Here is a 21,823-nt window from a genome sequence, read left to right as displayed (position 1 = left end):
CCATTAGATTCTTTCCTTTCAAGAACTTATTTTTTTTTGAACAGCATGAGCTGTGTACGGTGTTTAAACGTTTAACTTTAGACAAATCTTTTTTGCTTTGAATAGAAATGGGAGAGGTCAGAAGCACTGGCTTTTTTACTGCTTGTCTGCCTCGGTGACAAAATTATCACTAGGGTGCCCCCCCCACCATCCATGCATCCAGCCCCGTAATCTACATGAAGGGCGCTGGACACATTTCAGTAATGTTTATTTTTTATTTTTTTGAAGCACATGATAAGAGCCTGAGGTTTAATTGGCTTTAAAAAATTGTGAGCTTGGGGCGCCGAGCTATTGTGTGACAATAGCAAATTAATTTGCTATTGTCTTCCTGATTCTCCTCCCGGCCAATCAGGAAGCAGTTCCTGAGACCCGATTTGGCCCGGAAGTCTTAGGACTCCCAGCCAATCAGGTCTCAGCCAGTTCCTGTTCAGCCTGGAGGAGAAGCAATGGCCCCAGAGTGAGGAGCTGCAGCCCACATTCATGACTGCCTGTTCTGCCTCCTTCCTAAGGTAAGAAGGACTCTGATCACCGCTGCATTCCTGTCTGTCTCCCGCGGGGGGGAGGGAATTGCTGCATTCCCATCCATCTCTCGTGAGGGGGGGGGGTGTTGGTGTTGGTTTATCATGGACACACGAGAAAATATTTTATTATATGTACTTCCATGTTTTATGTTCTTGTTCCCTTTGGAGAGTTTACCTTTTTCACTGTTATCGTGACAACCTTGTTGCTGATACCGGATGTAAGGTAAAATCAGATATTGAGAGGGTAGGTAAGTTGGCATTGGATCCCCAGAAAGAGTCGGGTTCCTCAGAGTGGCGTGGAATGGGCAGATTTTTAGGATCTGTTCGTACTGAGCCAGCAGTTCTCACACACACACACACACACACACACACACACACACACACACACACACACACAGATGGGTATCTTAACCACTTAAGGACCGCCTCCTGCACATTTACATCGGCAGAATGGCACGGCTGGGCACAAGCACGTACAGGTACGTCCTCTTTAAGTGCCCAGCCGCGGGCGCACGCCCGCGACCCGGTCCGAAGCTCTGTGACCGCGGGACCCGCGGATCCAATCGCCGCTGGAGTCCCGCGATCGGTCCCTGGAGCTGAAGAACGGGGAGAGCTGTGTGTAAACACAGCTTGCCTGTTCTTCACTGTGGCGCTGTGATCGATCGTGTGTTCCCTTTTATAGGTAAACACAATCGATGACGTCAAACCTGCAGCCACACCCTCCTACAGTTAGAAACAGACATGAGGTCACACATAACCCCTTCAGCGCCCCCTTGTGGTTAACTCCCAAACTGCAATTGTCATTTTCACAGTAAACAATGCATTTTTAATGCATTTTTTGCTGTGAAAATGACAATGGTCCCAAAAATGTGTCAAAATTGTCCGAAGTGTCCACCATAATGTCGCAGTCACGAAAAAATCGCTGATTGCCGCCATTAGTAGTAAAAATGCAATAAAACTATCCCCTATTTTGTAAACGCTATACATTTTGCGCAAACCAACCGATAAACGCTTATTGCGATTTTTTTTTTTTTTACCAAAAATAGGTAGAATACGTATCGGCCTAAACTGGGGAAAACATTTTTTTAATATATATTTTTGGGGGATATTTATTATAGCAAAAATTAAAAAATATAGAATTTTTCAAAATTGTCGCTCTATTTTTGTTTATAGCGCAAAAAATAAAAACCGCAGAGGTGATCAAATACCACCAAAAGAAAGCTCTATTTGTGGGGAAAAAAAGGACGCCAATTTTGTTTGGGAGGCACGTCGCACGACCGCAATTGTCAGTTAAAGCGACGCAGTGCCGAATCGCAAAAACTCGCTGAGTCCTTTAGCTGCCTAAAGGTCCGGGTCTTAAGTGGTTAAAAGAACACTTTATGCTGAAACTTAAGAGAAGAAAAAATAGGGGAGCCACACTCAAAAGGTCCTACTTTTAATTCTAACAATACAAAACCTGACAGAGATTCTAAGTTAAGAAGTTCTACTATAAGATGTCCATAGTACAGACTAATAAATGTGATGCAGGTTTTTGTTTTATGCTTTATGTAATAGTTAGTTATTGTAACTAACCCTTACCAAGAATTCAGTGTGGGTGTGATGGGATTGATGGGAAAATGAAATACTGATACATTAGTGCTAATTAAATGGGTGTTTCCTGGCTGGCTCTGTCAGTGAACCAACAGGAGGTTTCTTGCAGATGTGGTTTATTGTTACACACCGGCAAACATCCATAGAGCTGGAATCGGCAACAGTGCGGTGTACTGCAGCTGTACAAGACCGAGCCAATGTGACGAACAGTAAATGTCAGGTTTCTTGTGCTAATCAATGCACACGGCTCTTTCACCAATTGGAAATAGCGGAACTGCACCCTATACTTTCACTTTGATGATGACCCTGCCACTGTACTTCTGGCTGTCAGGATCCAGCTGGGTTTTGTTCCTTCAAATAGATTCTATAGCTGTGTAATGTTGGGAGGTAGTGAGCCGTTCTCAGCACTGCTGACTATTTTATTGTGCGTTATGGCAGGTGTTTAAATATTTCTTATTGAAATAATTCAAACGTAACTCCAAATTTCTGATAAGTTTGGCTTTTTTTTTTTTTACGGAAATAAAGTTTGACATTTTAAAGTTAAAAACTTTATTTTTTTATAATATTTTTTTTTTTACTGAGTAGGGAATGGTTAAGGGATAGCTAAGCCCAAGAACAAAAATGCCATTTGTTACAATCCTTGGATGTGGTAGCTGTAGTTTTTTTTTTTTTTTCTCAGACTAAGCACATTTTCACCAAATACAGAAAATACACTATGGGCCAGATTCACATACATTTCCGCTACGCAGCGGCGGCGTAACAAGCACTTACCTGTAAACTTGCGGCGGTGTAGCGTAAATGCACTCGGCGCAAGCCCGCCCAATTCAAATGGGGCGGGCACCATTTAAATTAGGCGCGTTCCCGCGCCGAGCGTACTGCGCATGCTCCGTCAGGTAAATTACCCGACGTGCATTGCGCTAAATGACGTCGCAAGGACGTCATTGGTTTCGGCGTTAACGTAAATGGCGTCCAGCGCCATTCACGGACGACTTGCCCAAACGACGTGATGTTTTAAATTTCGACGCGGGAACGACGGCCATACTTAACATGGCTTAGAACACCTAGGGCTCAGCCCTAATTTTACGACGCATATCTCGACGTAAACAACGTAAAGTTAAAGCGACAGGTAACGCGGACGTTCGGGGATCGCCGTAACTAGTCATTTGCATATTCTACGCCGACCGCATAGAATTGCATCCTAAGATCCGACAGTGTAAGTCAATTATTGATTCTATGAATCAGCCGCATAGTTAGGATGGGCGGATCACAGAGATACGACGGCGTATCGGGAGATACGCCGTCGTATCTCTTTTGTGAATCTGGCCCTATATTACCAAAAGTATTGAGACGCCTGCCTTTACACACACACAAACTCTAATGCCATACCAGTCTTAATCCGTAGGGTTCAATATGGAGTTGGCCCACCCTTTGCAGCTATAACAGCTTCAACTTTTCTGGGAAGGCCGTCCACAAGGTTTAGGAGTGTGTCTATGGGGATGTTTGACCATTCTTCAAGAAGAGCATTTGTGAGGAATGTTTGTAGTCCATATCCGCAGAGCAGCTTAAGCTGACAACAACATCCCTCCTCCATAGATACAGTGGAAGAGTGATGTAACCACCCAGGGACAGAATGTGTTATCTGCAGGATTAGCAGGTGAAAATTAAAGCAAAAATCACTTTGAAAATAGAAAACAAATGTGGCCTCCATGCCCAGCACTAGTAAACTAAAATATATTACATTTTTGGTTTTGGGTTTAGTAACACTTTAGGATCCCTGTCAGATTTGTTGTTTTGCTGTGTTCCTGTCAAGGTTTCCTTTCACTTTCTTTACCTACTGGCACATTGGGGCGTAAGATGAAATCTCTTCAAAGCAAGAGGAAATTCTCTTAAGGTCATGGGGTCAGGAAGACCAACAGCAATACCCATTTTAGACATTCTCACTGTTCCTCATTCCACTAAAAAAAGTACTTGTTGCTTTGTCTTTTGCTGTTTGGAGATATTTCCTATCACTTCCTGATTTTGTATTTATTTTTTCAATATTATGCAAAAGCTGAAGCTGCACTTTAACGGCTTAGCGACCGCCCACTGTAGATATACTAGAGCAGGGCCCGCCGGCGACCCTCTCTCACTGTAATTGCACACAGCGGGATCTAATCGGCGGGTCTTGACCCCCTGATTGGAATTTAGCTTAGTCAGGGAAGGTAAAGGGGGTGGGAAGTGTATTAAAAACCTCCTGTGATGCTCTCCTTAGCAGTAATGTTTGACTCCACTTTCAAAAATATCTCAAATCCTAATTAATTTTATATTTTAGCTGCTATGTGATGAGTGGGCCAGTTATGGAGTATTCTACAAATATCAGCCCATTGACCTGGTCAGGTGAGTCATCGAAAAGTAGTTTTGTTCTTTTTAGATTTGATTTTGATGAACATATTGAAAAGAACAGTTAATTTTAAGCTATTCTTATTGATATCAGGAAATATTTTGGAGAGAAGATTGCCCTTTATTTTGCCTGGCTGGGAGTATACACCCAAATGCTTATTCCAGCATCCATTGTCGGTATCATCGTGTTCCTCTATGGCTGTGCAACTGTAGACCAGGACATCCCAAGGTATGGTGTTGCAATGTGAAGTCCTTTCAAAAACAATGACGGTATATCTGCCAACTTGTGCAGAAAATAAGTCTTATGGCTTATATCGCAATCAGAAATAAATTTTGCGGGTGGGATGAGGCATTAGGTGGTGAATTAAATAATAAGATGCCAGGATGTCTTAGTTGTCTTTATAACCCTCCTTTCTGTTACTAGCAACGTACCTAAATTATGTCCTATTATTTAATATAATAACTTAAACAAAGCGTATCCCTCTAGTCCAGTGGTTCTCAACCTTTCTAGTGAGCCCTTGATAAAATTTCCCAAGTTGTGGGGACCCCTAACAGTTAAATTATTTTCATAGTGTTTGATGTCAGCATCCAAGGCAAAACAAGTCATTTGCACCCCTAAACCACAGAAATTTAGCGCTCCCTGAGTCCCTTCCACTCGTACAGTATTAAAATACCTTCTGGTACATTTTAGGGTGTACCACTCTTTCTCTTTGTTCTCCTTTCTTTCCCTTTGATCTCTCTCTATCCTAACTTCTTGTATTTTTTCCCCATCCCTCTCTCTAACCATATTTCTTGTTTTTTCTCTTATTCTTTATCTCCCTTTTTCTTTGTTCCTCCCCCTGTTTTCCTCTCCCTTCCATGTATTCTTTATTTCATCTCTTACTCCTTGGTGGGGGAATGGGATGAGTGGCAGTGCTGGTGTGGGGGGTGTGATCAGTTCTGGGGGGAGTTCTGATCGGCAAACGTATGTGCTCTTGATCAATGTCATCTGTTGATCTGAGAGCTGTAGTGGGGACTTTTAAGGGCAACTATAAGCACAGGTAGTGTTACTCCCTGTGTCTCCGACTTTGTAGTCTCACAGCAGTGACACCTATGCCGAAATCAGGAGATAGGGTCTCCTCCAGCCCCTCCCTCTCTACATTCCTCACCAGTCAGCTGACCTCTAGTCTCTACCCCCAGTCATACCGTGAACTGAATGGGCCGCTGTGAAGAATCTGAGTGGGCGGTCGCGGGCTCCAGGAACATCCCAGTTGGGCGGCCACGAAAAGGCTGGGAGAGAGGTGTGGGCTTCAGGAAACAGCCCAGGATTCGGTGACCCCTGGCAAATTATCATTCAACCCCCTGAGGGGGAAGCACTGCTCTATAGTGTGTACTTGTCTGCGTTTAAGCTGAGCAGCGATGCGGCCGCCTTAAGCCTTGGTCCTCTCCCCCCGCCTCTCTGCGGCGCCGTCATTGCAAGTGTGGGCACCCAGCTGTGACAGCTTGCAGCTTCATAGCCGGGTGTGTACTGCACTCTTGGTGGTCAGGCAATCTTCTGTGACATGTCGCAGAAGATTGCAGCAGAGAGGGAGAGGAGGAGTAGCCTAGGTGGCAAGGCGACGAGAACAGGAAGTGGGAGCTGGGTACCTGTCAAAAAAATAAATAAATGGGATAGATTTATGGCATTTTATATTTATTTAGTCACTGACCAGTCTGCACTCACAGGTCTGGCTAAACAAAATAAATCCTTTAGCAGGTAAAACGGCTCCCATATATGAATGTATGTAAGCTGCGTATCCAGCTAAAGCCAAACTTTCTCAGTTTAAGGAAAGCCAAGAGAAATTTAAATTGTATTACGATTGGCTCTTAAGGTATAACTATAGGCATATTCATTTTTTTTATTGGAGTGGAGAGGGACTAGTACACCTGTCCCCGTTAGGGAGATTCACCCTTTCTATTTGTCCTGTGTACCATTATCACCAGGAGTGAAAGTAAAAAAACAAAAAACACTTTTTGGGGTGTCACCAGAGCGAGAATATGGGGGAAATCTTCCAGAGGGTAACCCTGGAAACAACCAGGCATTTTGTTACTCACTTGATTTCCTGATTTGACTATGGCACAGCAATAAAGGGAAATTTTACCAATGGTATACAAAAATAAAAATAACTGGCAGGGGTATAACCCTCCTTTTACTCCAGAAAAAATAAGTATAAACAGGGTACTGGGGTTAGCACTAAATACACAGACACCTTTTAGGGCTAGATTCACACTGGAAAAGAGCGTCTCACAGCAGGGGGTCCGGTGCGTCTCCATTCACCATTTCAAGTCCTATTTCAGGTTGAACTTTTGGCTGAAATCAGACCAGGAACAGGCCAGAATACGCACAGGAATCCTGTGCAATTTGCGCCGGAGCCGCTCCGGAGATATGTGAACCAGCTTTATAGAGAGCCGGTCACAATCTCCTGACATATGAAAATGAATGCAGGGAAACCCACACTGGTGTTAACCCAGCCTAAAACTCAACATTCCATCTGGCTGTGCAGAAGGCAATACATGAGAAGTCATCAATGGTGCAAGGGGAGAAAGCAGCAGACCAAGGGTTAATGGCTGGCAGTCTGCAGTGTAACAGCAAGAGACAGGGCGCCAAAATAGTCTGTGTCCAGGGGGAGAGCGGTGGCTTCTATGGCCACACACAGGGTTTAGCAGCTGTCAGGTCGATGTCAGGAGTGGGCGGGCATAACATGTTTCAGGGGCCATACCCCCTTTGTCAAATGTATTTCCTTCAGTTCTGCATTAACCAAGCAATAACAGACACATAACGGGAAAAACATCCTGTGCTGAAATGCCCATTCATAAAAATAAACCCATCAGAGACCACATACCCAACTGGAGACACAGCTCTAAGCACCCTTTCAATAATTCCAATAGCAAACGTATTTTCCATTATCATGACAAGAGACTAGACTTGTCTGACGGATCACAAACTCCTTCAGTACACTGTACAGAACTGACAAGGTTGTGCCCCCGTGTACAATTTAGAAATGAGCATGTATGAGAGCTAACAGCGTATGGAAGTTTCTTTACATCTGACAGTCATTTGTTTATAATAATTATATTCTAAATTGAACCTGACTGAGATCCTTAATCCTTTTGTGTAAACTGTGTTTGTTCTGACTTTTCCATCTTCATTATCCTAGCTTAGAAATGTGTGACCAACGAAATAACATCACCATGTGCCCCCTATGTGACAAGACATGTAACTACTGGAAGATCAGCTCTGCCTGCGCTACAGCTCGAGCCAGCCATCTCTTCGACAACCCAGCTACTGTCTTCTTCTCAGTCTTCATGGCCTTGTGGGGTAGGACCAATTGTTTTCTTAGCTGCCTCCTCTATCCTAGACAATATAGTGAAATCTTCTGTACGGTTGCTTTTTAAATTTCACTGTTAATTTTCAGTCAAATTAGGTTTTTAATAAGGTAAGGCATATGTAGGCAGCACAGTGGCTAAGTGGTTGGCACTTCTGCCTAGCACCACTAGGGTCGTCGGTTTGAATCCCAACCATTACACCACCTGCTTGGAGTTTGCATGTTCTCCTTGTGCCTACTGGGGTTTCCTCTGGGTACACCAGTTTTCTCCCACGCTCCAAAGATATGTTGATGGGTTAATTGGCTACTGTCAAAATTGGCCTTCGTATGTGTATGCACGCGTGTGAATTAGGGACCTTAGATTGTAAGCTTCCTGAGAAATTGTGTGAGCAGACTGCAGTTCCTCTTTAAGAATATGTGAATGGCCTCAGCCACGCCCCCTGATGCATTTCACCCCACTCACCGGGGGCTTAGTTGTAGGTCTTTCAACTAAGCCCCACTAGTGGTTGGAGCGCAACATGTTTTCAGGAAAGCAAATGTGAAAATTGCCATATGCAATAATGAGCTTGTTCATGGTTGGAAATGCATCCCACTGCACCATGCAGTCTCTAAGTGCTGGGACCTCATCTGAGCATCACCCCGTGCTTTCAAATCAAAGATGGACTCAGGCTATTTACTGATACACCAAGTGTGGGAATTATTTTTCAATGTTGGTAACCATTGACAACTTTACCTATATACTTATGTTTTGGTGAATAACCTTATAGCCAAGAACTGTAGAGCATGTACCTTTTGAGAATGCATTAGTAAGAACCAGCAACATGATGTATGGGTGACTTTGTGCTGCCCTGCCAAGCCCTGCTCCCCTAGGCTGCAGCTATGCAGAAATCTGGCCCCGTCCGAATGGCTAGAATTACCCGAGCCATTAGCGTTCCGTTCCTATGGCTTGCTGACAGAAGAACACTTTATGCCTTGCATGAAACGTCAACCTACAGAGAGATGCATGCTTTTATCATTTGTGGATTATATCATTTTGGGACAGGGCCATTTATTAAGTAATTGGCTGAAGGGGGAAAAAAAAGGTTGTCTTCATCTGAGAAAACATCCCAGCTGCTCTGACTTCCGATCACAGTCTGTTTCTCATGTTCTGAAATCTCTATCTCTTTCCAGGACGCTGTCCAGGGAGTATTCTACTGCTCTCTCCACTTGTCTTCTGTCCCTCCCAGGACTTGGTTTAGTGTTCTTATTTTGGCTTTCATAGCTTTATTTATATTTTTTTCTTTTAATGTGCACGATGAGGATGAAAAAGGCACATCTGTTAGTGTTTAGTTCAGGGAACCTCCAGGGATCACGGCCTCCCTATGGAATAACCTTTATAACAATTACAGTGTTTGCCATATGCTGAAGTGTTGTTCCCAGACAGACATTTTTTCTATACTTCCTCTGAGAATTTGCAGTGCATGGTAATCCAAAATGGCGTGCGTATGCATGAATATATGTATGTCTGTGTGTAATCGATGCATAGGGTGGCTGACAGGGTGCAAGGCATACCTCCCAACTTTTTAAGAAGGGAATGAGGGACACCTATCAGCAAAAGTATGCAGGCATAGGACAAACCCCTTGCCACACCCCCTTAAAGGAGAATTTAAACAAAAAAACAAGATTGGTTAGACCCACGAGTGCTTTTTTTTTTTTTTTTACCACTACTATTCCTTTATATTGGCTTTTGGAATTTACAAATGCAACCATTTAGAAATCCGATGAAAGGTCCAGGACTGGAAAACACTTTTTGATAGATAAAAAGTGCATTTTATATACATCTATATAGATCAGACCAAAATGAGGGACAAATGAGGAGGAATGAGGGACAGAGGGACATTGCTCCAAATCGGGGACAGTCCCTCGAAATCAAGGACAGTTGTGAGTTGTGGCAAGGGTTTATAAAAATATAATGTTGTGCTGTACTTTCCTTCTTGGTACTATCCACGATGTTCTATACAGTGATGTGTTATACCTGTTTAAAAAATGTAAAATTACCAATACAATAATAAAAAAAAACAGTGAATATTATATCACAAAAGTGTTAAAATAAGGTGGGCAAAGTCCATGCAATCATAATACTCTATGCTGGTGCTATTCATACATTCCTTGGTGCTGTGGATTCTTTAATTCGCAAGTCCGTGAGATGGTATCTCGATACAGTATATCCCTACCATTATACTCCATATTAATCCCGTATGTCACCACACTCGTGGGAGATCTCCTGTCTTATAGAGATAATTTAATAAGGCTGAACTAAAGCTGTAGCATTTATGATGGAACTTTCTTAAAAAACATTCTACCAAAATTCTCATCAGTACATTCAATGACATGACGAATGTCATGTTAAAGTGAAGTTTCCATCCCAAAAAGTTTTTTTCATTATTGTGCTCATTAGACCTAAAAAAAAAAAAAAGTTTTACTCATCTGGAAATGCCTGTTGCTATGCGGTCCCACAAAATCTGCCTTTTGGAATCACCTAGGATCCTGACATCATCTCCCTCTAATGCTCCTGGGAAATGTGTGTCATCATTTCCCAGGATGCAGTGCGCTACCCAATTATCACTCCCCATCCAAGACTTCCAGGAAGCAAAATGACAACGGTGTGGACATAGTTTTTTTATAAACTATCTTTTTTGAATAACTATGCGGAGCGGTGGCGGATTGTAAAATACTAAGTGACCGGATTTATATTATAAAAACGCAGGATGAGAGGACATACATTTAAAAAATGCCAATTGTGGTTGGAACCCCACTTTAAAGTACATAAAATTTCCAGTTTGCTTTTAACATTCCGTTTTGAAATTTTAATGTTTTTTCCAAATGAAAGCCACATCTAATCTTTCCACAACAGCATCCACTCAGATTTCTTAGGTAAAAAAATAATTCCCATCCTGTTCCTTTGAATTCTCTCATCACTGTGGTTTTAAAATGAACATTTTGATCTGACAATGACACCACTAACTATTTGAAACCCGAACAACATGTTCTTGAAACATTTTCCAACCAAAAATTTCTGGTATCTGGCCAGCTATAGACAAAGGACAGTGGGTGATTCTGAAGACGAATTTTGACGTAAACCCGTACAGTCATTGTAGCCAGCTGCATGTGCAGGAGACACCACGGCGGAACAATTGAGACACATCCATGTTGATCAATTCTACAGTCAGACTTGCATAGGCGTGCGCACAGGGTGTGCCTGGGCACACCCTAATCACCCTGTGTGGTACACATTGTACCGAAAAATACTACATTAAACTGGCACTAACGCACAGAAAAATACAGCATTAAACGGCACATAACACACCAAAATATACTACTTTAAACATGCAGTAATGCACAGAAATATGCTGCATTAAACGTGCAGTAACACACTGGAATATAGTGCATTAAACATGCAGTAATGCACAGAAATATACCCCCAATATTTCACCAAAGCTCTCTAATGGGGCTCCTAAAAAAAAAAAATAAAAAAAAAAAAACTACGGACACTGTCCTCTGCCCTACTGACACCGTCCACCGCTCTGCTGATACCATCAGTATACTGTATATATACACATGCAAATATGTTTGAGCTTTGGGGTGCACACCCTAATGCAATAGGCTGTGCACACCTATGCAGACTTGGAAGGTCTGCTGAGGCTGTCAGACTGTCCATAGAAATATGATTACCTTTAAGTCTCTGACCATAATGGGCCAGATCAGGTGACTGTCTCTTGTCTGTAGGTATCCTAATTTCATGATAATGAAGTAAAAGCCAATGCCAAGTATAGAGGTTCTTGGATACTGCAAATTTATAATGGGTAGACTGGTTGAGAATGAGGTCCTGTGGACTTGATTATACCCAAAATCTCCATAGCAGACTATCTGTAACACATGGATGTGTGTGTGTAGTAGAAGAGGGAATGGTGGCGAATGTCAAATTAAAATTATAAAACTGAACCTTCGGAAATTAAGGCAAAACAGTGTATATAAATATAGACAACGATGTTCCTTTAAAGTTCTAATTGTTCCGCAGGAGTTTACATGCACAGAGAACGAAGTCTCCACATTCAAGGAAACAGAGACACTTTAACAAAACATTAATTATGTGTGGATTAGTTACTTTTAGAACTTGTCCAGCATCTTGTAGGGTGCCACAAAGTTAAATAAATCCAGCTATGTTTAAATACAGATGTGTCACCAGCTTGAAGGATGGAGCTGGAAGTTGTACATTTCCTGAACTAATTTAGCCTCTTATGTACTTATGAACTATTGTACTCCAGAGCCCGGGCTCTGCTGGTGACAACTGAATTTGTACTTCCAGAGAGCAGATCTCCAGCTTGTACCTGCCAAGTACAAACATAACAGTGCTTATTTCAAGAGTCTTACATAACCCTGTATTGGATTTATTATGGGAGATCGTGCGTTTGCCTCTGCCTTCTACACTGTGTGCTAAAAGCTGTAATTTAGGCAATGGACTTGAAGCTAAATCTAGCGATAACCAACACCCTCTTAACTAGGCAGAAAGAGATGCAGTATGTATTGCAAAACTAAAAATTTTTAAATAGAGGTGCACCGAAATGGAAATTTCAGAACCGAAACAAAACCAAAATAAAAAAAATGTCAGGCCGAAATCGAAAATGACTTTTCTTCTTTTTTAAATAATTGTATGTTAAAACATACACTCGCTGTGCCCCCAATTGCCGCCTCACTGTGCCCCCAATTGCCGCCTCGCTGTGCCTCCAATTGCCGCCTCTTGTTTCTTTCTTTTTTTTTTTTTTATTACTTTATCACTTTTTTTTGTAGCTTGTCGTTTTACTTTTTTTATTTTTGTATAATTTTCTTATTTTTAATATTTTCTTTCTTCTTTACTTTGTAATTACTTATTTTATTAATTTAATTATTATTTCTTATTTTTTTTACACTTAACTTTATTGCTATCACACAGAAGAAAGTAATTCCCTGTGTGATAGCAATTGGAGGTGACAGGTTCTCTTTATTAACCCTGTCACCTCAGGAGTGGATTGGCGTCAGGGACAGTAGCCAAACTAGGCAGCCGGGGGTAGGAGGAGGGGGGGGGGGCGGGGGACAGAGTCCCGAAGATATAGCCAGCTGGAGGGAGGTATGTGATGTGGGGGGACGGGGGACGGATGGCTGCTAGAAAAGAAAGCAACTCACCGTATGCTGAAACTGTCTCCGCTCTGCTCGCACACACCCCCGCCTCCTCCTAACCCCACACATCTCAGCGTTAGACCGGCATTCTGTTTATCACAGCGTGGGTTAGGAGCAGGCGGGGCTGTGTGCGAGCAGAGCGGAGACAATTTCAAGATGTGTTTTACCGCTCTGCAGCCACTATTCATTATCGCAATTTTAAAGCTGTTTCGGCATGTCCCCAAAACCGCTGTTTTCGGCCGATATGTATCGGCCACCGATATATCGGTGCATCCCTAATTTTAAATGTAGGAAATTATTAATTGTATCAGCACAGAGTGGTCCTGTGGATACTTCTAGAAGAAACCTAACAATTTGGAACAAAGAAATGGAATAGAAGGCTTAGACTTTTTTAGGCACAACCAAACGGGTTATAGATATAAAAATAATTTTATTATACATATAAAGAATGTGTTAAAAGCATATAAAGTTATTGATGTGGATGCTTTTTTTTTTTTTTTTAATTTTTTATTTATATAAAATAGAAGACCGGCCCACAAGGACCACAGCAAGTAAACAGTACAACAGTTGACATGTGTAGGCACTCATACAAAACATGGCAGTTACATAAGAAAAGTATTGCGAGAACTCTTAAGCTGTCTGTGGAGACACCTCTCCCGGTTGGGAGTAGCAGCGCACGGCACAGAGGGCTATGTGCCATCCGTCCCGCATCGCCGTCCCCAGTTCAAAAGCCGGCACCCCATCCCATTCCGTGCTCTTGTGGTATCTTTCTACGGCCGGAAACTATGGAACCGTGTGCCAGTCCTCTACCATTTCCATTTTCTAAGTGTAGTAGAGTATAGGAAAACAGAAGTAGAAATCTGGGTGCTGCTCAGTGAGCAGTCCAGAGATAAAAAAGGGGAGAGATAGATAAATAAAAGAATAGAGGGAGAAGAGTAGTAGAAGGGTAGGTATTTAAGTGGGGGATAAGGAAGTGGGAGGGGGGGGGGATTGGGGGGGGGGGAGGTTCGCGAGCATGGATCAGCATCTCTGTCCGTCGGTTCCTTTTACCGTGGCGGCCTTCGCCGTCAGGGTTGCATGTCCAGGTGGGGGGGCAGGCTCTGATCAGGGGGTGGCGGTGGTTCTCCTCTAAGGGCCTGGCCCTCTTCGGAGTATTTAAATATTAGGACTAGATCCTCCATCCGCCCGATCTCATCCACCTTCCGTAACCACATGGCCACTGTCGGTGGGTTGGAGGATTTCCAGCACAGGGGGACACAGGCCTTGGCTGCGTCTAGCAGGTGGCGCACCACCGACTTTTTGTATACTCGCGCTGGGGTAGAGGTTGCATGGAGCAGGAAGTACGCTGGGTCATCTGGGACCTCGCGCTCCGTGAATCTTTGTGTAATTCGCCTTACTCCCTCCCAGAATGGTCTGAGGAGTGGGCAAGACCAAAAGATATGTAATAGTGTCCCCCTGTCTGATCGGCACCTCCAGCAGAGGTCCGATGTGTCCGGAAACAGTTTGTGCAATAGGTCTGGTGTTCTGTACCACCTTGTCAGCAGTTTGTAATTGGTCTCCTGGACCTTGGTGCAAATTGATGATTTATGTGTAAATGTGAGTATCTGCTGTCTCTTAGCGAGTGTTAGCTGATAGCCCAAGTCATGTTCCCATCTGTCAAGGCTAGGAATCTGAAACCCTTCTACGGGGGTCACCAGTAGCGTATGTAGTAAGGACAGGGCGTGGGGTAACGCCCCTGACTCCTCGCACATCTCCTCCAAAGTCGTAAGAGTCTGTCCAGCGGGTGGTGGGGGGATGGTTCTGAGGAAGTGGTCCAGCTGGCTGGCTCTCATAAAGTCCAGCTGATATTGACCAGACTGGTCCATCAGCTGGGTTGACGACTTCCACCGACCCATCTCACTGAAGTGTGAGGCTTGAAAAGTCCCCGACTCGCGGAGCGCAGTAAATTTGGCGTCTCTAAGTCCCGGTGTAAAGTTTGGGCTGCCCAGAATTGGGCGTAGCGGTGAGGTCTCCGTTGCCAGGCGGTACTGCTCCAACAGCCTCGCGCATACCTTGGTAGTATTCCCTATCAGTGGGTGGTGTTGTACGTCTGTTTGTTGTAGGGCACGGCACCACGGAGCACGTCGTAGCATAATGTCACTTTGTGCCTGCTCTAATTGTGGCCAAAGTTTAAGCGAACTGTGTCGATTCCAGTCTATGAGGCGGTTTAACTGCGCTGCATGATAGTACGTTCGTATGTTTGGCATGGCTAGGCCACCACATAATTTGGGTAATGAGAGGACGGCTTTATTTACTCGGGATCGCTTCCCTGCCCACAAAAAAGTCCCGAACGCGGCCTGTGTTTGCCTAAAAAACTCCGAGGGGACATGTACAGGGAGGGCCTGCAACAAGTACACAAATTTGGGCAGAATGGACATCTTCAGGATGTTGCACCTACCGAACCAGGAATGTAATCCAACGGTCCAGTGGTTCAACAGTTGTTGGACTGTCCTAAGTAATGGAGGGAAATTAAGTTGGAATACATTAGACAGTCGTGATGGGATCCGTGTTCCTAAATACGTTAGTGCTGTGTCCGTCCATTTTAGGTGAAAGCTTTGTTTAAGTCGGGTCAGTAGTGGTTGAGAAATTCCCACCCCCATCGCCTCTGACTTTGACAAGTTAATTTTTAGGTTTGATAATTTGCCGTATGAGTCAAATTCACGCATCAAATTTGGAAGGGACGTCGACGGGTCAGTCAGAGAGAACAGCATGTCATCAGCATAGGCCGAGACTTTGTATTGGTTGTTTCCGACCTCTATTCCCCTAATATTTGGGTTCTGCCGTATTTGCCGCAGGAAGGGTTCCAACGTCAGGGCGAACAGGAGGGGTGACAACGGGCATCCCTGTCTGGTCCCATTCGCGATCGGAAACGGGTCTGACTGCGTTCCATTTGCTCTTACTCTGGCCGTTGGTTTCGTGTAGGCCGCTGTTATCCATCGCATAATTTTCTGACCCATCCCTACGTGACTCAAGGTGGCGAACAAGAAACTCCAGCTCACCCGGTCGAATGCCTTTTCGGCGTCTGTCCCTACAAAGACACAGGGGACCTTTGTTTTATTAGCTACGTGGAGCAGGTTCAATACCTTGGTCGTATTGTCCCTGGCCTCCCTGGTTGGGACAAAGCCCACTTGATCCAGGTGTACAAGACCAGGGAGATACTTCTGAATTCTCGTGGCGATCACTTTTGTGAATAGCTTTATGTCAGTGTTCAGCAGTGAAATGGGTCGATAACTGCCGCATTGACCCGGGTCTTTACCCTCTTTATGGATCACTGCTATTTGCGCCTGCAGAGTGGAAATATGGAACGCGCCCTCTGTCCCCAAGGCATTGAACAGGCTCACCAAATGGTTCCCCAGAGATGGCAGCAGGGTCTTGTAGTACGTGGCCGTAAGGCCGTCTGGGCCCGGGGCCTTCCCCGGTTTGGAAGATTTTAGTGCCATCTGTATCTCTGGTAGGGTAATTGGCTCCTCCAGCTCTTCCCTCATCTCTGTTGTTAGGGTCGGCATGCTGGAGGAAGTCAGATACTCCTCCGTCTGGTTCTGGGATTGGGCGTGGGAGGTTATACAGGTTTGTATAAAAAAATTTAAATTCCTGGGAAATCTGTTGAGGGGTGGAGACCTTTCGTCCTTCACGTGTGACTATGTGCGGTATGTATGTTGCTGCGTTTTGTGTACGGAGTGCTCGCGCCAGCATTCTCCCGCATTTGTTGCCCGATTCGTAACCATGTCGCCTACATATCTGTATCGCCGCTTTGGCCTTGAAATGTAACAGATCCGTGATCTGTGTGCGAGTGGTGTTTAGTTCCGTGTTCGCTTGGGGCGTCTGGGACTGTTTATGTTGGGTCTCTAGTAACTGTAACTTATCGAGCAGTTTGTTGAGTTGGTCTGTTCTCTGTCTCTTCAGTCTGGCCCCATGCTTGATTAGAATCCCCCTTATGACCGCCTTGTGGGCTTCCCAGACTACTCCCGCATCGCTGTCTTGTGTGGTGTTAGAGACAAAGTAATGTCTCATCTCCTCCACTACCTCTGCCATGGTATCAGCGTCCTGCAGCAGGCTCTCATTAAGTCGCCAGGGACGTGTCTGGGCCGTCTGTGCGTCTGTCAGGGCATACACTAGCGTGACCGGTGCGTGGTCGGACCAAGTTATCGACCCTATCGACACTTCCTCCACTGCCGAAAGATGTCTGTGAGGTATCAGGAAGTAGTCAATCCTGGAATAGGATATATGGGGTTTGGAGTAGAAGGTATAGTCCTTCTCTCCAGGATGAAGAAGACGCCAGGCGTCCACTAGCTGTGCCAAATGTAGCGTCGTGTGTATGCGTTTACGGGAGTCCCTGGAGGTAGAGGAGAGTCCTGTCGAGGTGTCCTCTTCAGGAATCAAAGGAATGTTAAGGTCGCCTCCTATAATTAGTTGTCCCTCCGCGTATCGCATTAACTGTTTTAGTTGTCTGGATAGAAAAGTATCTTGGCGCTCGTTTGGGGCGTAGAGGTTCGCTATAGTAACCTGAACCTGTCCAATTCTGCCCTTCAGGAACAGGAATCGTCCCTCCGTGTCTAATTTAGCATCCTCACACGACCAGGGAACTCTAGCTGAGAGTAGTATGGAAACCCCCCTGGATTTTGCTGCCGCATAGTTTGAGTGGTATACAGTGGGATAGTGCCTACTTTTTAACATTGGTATGTTCCCTTCTCTAAAATGTGTCTCCTGTATCAACACCACGTCCGCACCTAAGCGACGCATATCACTCAGGAGCATTCTCCTCTTTTCTGGGATGTTCAGGCCTTTGGCGTTCAATGACACCACTGTCAGCCTGTCCATGCTCGCGAACTCGGGGAGGGTGTGTCCCCCTGGGTCAGAGGGGGGTAGGAAGATGTGGGGTGGGGGGTCAGTCCCCTCTGATATAGGGGGTAGGGTGGGTAGGAAGTATAGGAAAAGTGGGTGGAATAGGGGAAAGGAAAGATTCAAGTTAGGAGGCCACCAACAGAGCGTGTGGCTCAAGAAAAAGAGTCTAATTTAGCCTAAACAGCTAAAGGCGCTCTCCAGCTAAAAAAAAAACTGGGAACCGAGCGCAGGCCTAGGTGGGTAGGACAGGGTCTGCAAAGGCGAGCTCCCGTGTCCCCGCCCCCCCCCCCCCCCCGACCATAGGTGTCGTTGGGGCCCAAGTTGACAGTGCAATCTAAGTCATCAAACATTCCAGGTTTAGTATAACATCAGATTATTCATAATATAAAATAACCAAGCATAACAGAACAACACAGCATCACATGGTTCATAGCAACTCAGAGTCAACAGGGCAATGTAATTCTATCCTCAGCATGAAGTGACATTAATCCCCTTGTGAGGGGGACCCCTCTGTCGTGCTCTGTGCATATGGTGCTGTTTCTAACTAGAACTGGCATAGTGGTGGTGAGCCATGACATCTCCCCCCTCCTTCATTTTAAATAATACTACCGCTCCTCCCCTTCACGTCTCGGCCAATAGGGCACAGGGAGACCACCGAGGTATTCTCCCCTGATGAGAGATCCCCCCTCCACACCGAGCAGCCGCTCAGCATTCCCTCCCCCAGCGTCCAAGCGTTCCCCAGTGCCATGGCGTCCCCCCCCCCACCCCTCCAGTCCCCCCAGCTCCCCCCCGCACGGTCACCGTCCAGGCCCTCATAGGGCTCAGTTACGTCTCTGCGTACCCGTTGGTCCGGAGGCGGGGGATCCTTCACCTCCCTCCCTTCATACTGGAAAGCGGTTCCAAGTGTCACTGAAAGGGGGCCGTTGTGTGGTGTCAGCATGTCCCGTTACCAACATGGGCGGTTCATGTAACGACCCTCTGTGGGGTGGAAGCTCGAGGAAGTATCTGTCTGCCCGGCGGGGTCATAAGGGCGAGAGGACCCGTCTCTCCGGGAGGGGGAGTGCCAATTTCCAACCGGCCAAGGGGCCTCTGCAGACTGGGCATGCACATGTGGCCTACAGGGGCTGGTTGCCATCCCCCACCCCCCCCTTAACATCAAAGATCGGGCGTGGGTTCAAGATAGGACCACCTCCAGGCCCAAGAAAAGTTCACGGGCACCCCCCCCCCCGGACCGACATGGCGCGGGGGGAGGAAGGAGAACCCGACGGCGGCCCAAGCACGTCAACCCGAGTTCAGGCCCAGGGAGAAGGGGGTCAGGCGCCGAAACGCCATCCAGGGACCGCTTACAACCATCGTGCCCATTAGTGGGGCGGGAGACTGGGGTACACCCCGTTTGTCAGGCGGGGACAGGAGGGCGAGTGTTCTCATCACCTCGGCGGGGGATCATCCGCTTCAGGACGGGCAAGGGGTCTCTGCAGCCTGGGCATGTTTATGTGGCCTACCGGGGTTAGTTGCCATCCCCCACCCTCCGCTTAACATTAAACAACCTTAGTGGGTTCTGAGTGGGTGAATGGCCAGGCCAGAACAATGTCTATGGCCGTTCCCTCTTTGCCCAGGGCCGACAACGTGGGTGGAAAAAAGTATTCCTGATGACAGGCTGAACATGGCAGTTAACATTCAGTTTCAGGGAGAGGGGGGGTCAAACAGTGGGACACCATGCAGGGTCTACTCACGCTATCCCTGCGGCTCGTTTCCCGATGGTGCTCTTTGCCGTCGTCTGTTCTGTCTACGCTGTCTCGGCTGTGCGGCTGCCCTGTAGTTGGAAGGCCCCGATCGTCCGATCGCACGCGGCAGGATCTGCAACCAGTCTGGCACCGATACAGGTTCAGCTCCCAAGAACCGGAACAGTCCCGGCAGGTCCACCGGAGTCATCAGGGTGTAGGCCATACCTTCTTTCCGGAAGGTGACAGACAGTGGGTAACCCCACCGGTAGGTAAAGCCGAGTTGCTTCGCCAGATCCAGCACCGGTCTGAGCATTGCCCTGCGTCTAAGTGTTGCCCTGGATAGGTCCGGCAGGATCGTGATCCGTGCTCCCTCCATCGTCACCTCCTTGTGTTCCCAGGTGCCTCGCACTATTCGTTCCTTCTGGGCATATCTGAGAAGTCTGCAGATCACGTCTCGCGGCCTGTCCTGATCCGCCATCCTGGGGCCTAGAGCGCGGTGCGCCCTGTCGATCTCGATCTCCTCCAGCGGCTCCCCCAGCACCTCTCGGAACAGCTCCTGGAGTTTCCCCTCTAGTGCCTCCGCATCCACCGTCTCGGGTAGCCCCCGTAGCCGCAGATTGTTGCGGCGGCTTCGGTCTTCCACATCCTCCAGGTGGAGCTGTAGGGCAACCGCCGTGTCCCTGTGTTGGTCTCTCGCTCTCTCCAGGCCCGCCACCCGCTGTTCCAGGGCCGTGAATGATGCCTCGCCCGTCGTCACCCTCTCCGCCAGGGATGATACATCCGCCTTTACCTCCTGGAAGTCCCGTCGGTGGGTCTCCTCCAGTTTGAGGATCAGCGCCTCTATGTCCGACCGCGTGGGGAGGGCCTCTAGCAGGGCCCGAATTTCTCTCTCCACCGGGGAGCCCCCCGGGGAGGAGGACGGGGATTCCATTCCAAGGTCAGCGAGGCTCAGTGGTGCTCGAGAGCCTGAAGGTAAGTCCGGTGTCGCTGGGGCTAGGGTCCACTCACCGCGCTCCCGGGTTTCTGTCCGGGCTGCAGGCGCCGCACCGCGTGGCGCCGTTGCTCTGGCTCCTGGGGATATCCGCTGTTGGTGCTGGAAATACCGGTGCAAATCTCCGGACGGAGCGCTGGATCTGGTCACCCGGGTAGTAGCTTTAATGCTACGCTTTTTGGCCGATTGCATGCCGAATATAGTGGTGTTTTGGCCGGTATAGGGGAGGACAAGGCCGGGAGCTCGAGGAGAAAGCAGCTTCACTCAGCCATGTCCAGGCCACGCCCCGATGTGGATGCTTTTAACACATTTTTTTATATGTATAATAAAATTATTTTTATCTCTATAACCCGTTTTGGTGGTGCCTAAAAATGGCCCATACACACAATCCGAATATCGTACGAAATATGTCGTCCGAGGAAGAATCATACGATAATCGGATCGTTTAGTACAGAGCTTTTAAGAGCCGATCATGACAGTTCATCCGATATTATTTTATCGGACATGCACGAAAACATTTCCGGTATGGTACCAGATCGTACGATTTTTGTTTAGTCAGTACAGTTGTTGTCCAAAAATACAATACAAATACATTACAACACATGACATCGCTTCCAATTTTATTTTATTTTTTTCTGTCGTACGTGAATTTTCGTGACTTTAATAACCTATTTATAGCACTTAACCGGCTTCTGTAGCTGATACTCGGTACGAACGGCTCGCTACCTCACGAGAGGACACATAACTGGTCAAACAGACCTTTAGACATTGTCAAATATGTTAATGACCACTCCTCTAGATGTTGCTTTCGAGAATGGTCCTGCATGTATACGTGTATTAAAACATTTCTGAATAAAACTGTTATTGATTAAAAAAAAAATAACCTATTTAACTTCTACTTGCGACTATTAAGCGAAAAGTCATACGATCTGTCGTACAATATTCGGATCGTGTGTACGGGGCATTAGCGTGATTTGGCTGTGAACTGTCCATTATATCATGGAGTAGTTTGTGTCTCTAAAATGTTTGTTTCGTTTTTGAATAATAATTTTTTTTTTTTGTTATTAAACATTGAATACAAACAACCACATTTAAATCATTATTGGGCAAGAACCCCCCCCCCAAAAAGGAAAAATAAAAGTCACGTTATAATGTACATTT

At 46.1% G+C, this 21,823-nt stretch overlaps 1 protein-coding gene across 6 annotated transcripts in view; it reads left to right on the top strand.

The window, feature by feature from the left end:
• ANO1 (anoctamin 1) overlaps positions 1 to 21,823 on the top strand; it is a 231,002-nt gene that overhangs the window by 163,658 nt on the left and 45,521 nt on the right. For all 6 annotated transcript variants that reach the window (XM_040328142.1, XM_040328141.1, XM_040328144.1 and 3 more), the window contains 3 exons: positions 4,462 to 4,526; positions 4,624 to 4,758; positions 7,706 to 7,866. In XM_040328142.1, coding sequence (XP_040184076.1) covers positions 4,462 to 4,526; positions 4,624 to 4,758; positions 7,706 to 7,866 — 361 coding nt within the window. The remainder of the gene's footprint in view (positions 1 to 4,461; positions 4,527 to 4,623; positions 4,759 to 7,705; positions 7,867 to 21,823) is intronic.

Source organism: Rana temporaria, chromosome 11, assembly GCF_905171775.1.
Source record: "Rana temporaria chromosome 11, aRanTem1.1, whole genome shotgun sequence".
NCBI classification, from domain to species: Eukaryota; Metazoa; Chordata; class Amphibia; order Anura; family Ranidae; genus Rana; species Rana temporaria.
This window is presented reverse-complemented; position numbering and strand designations above follow the sequence as displayed.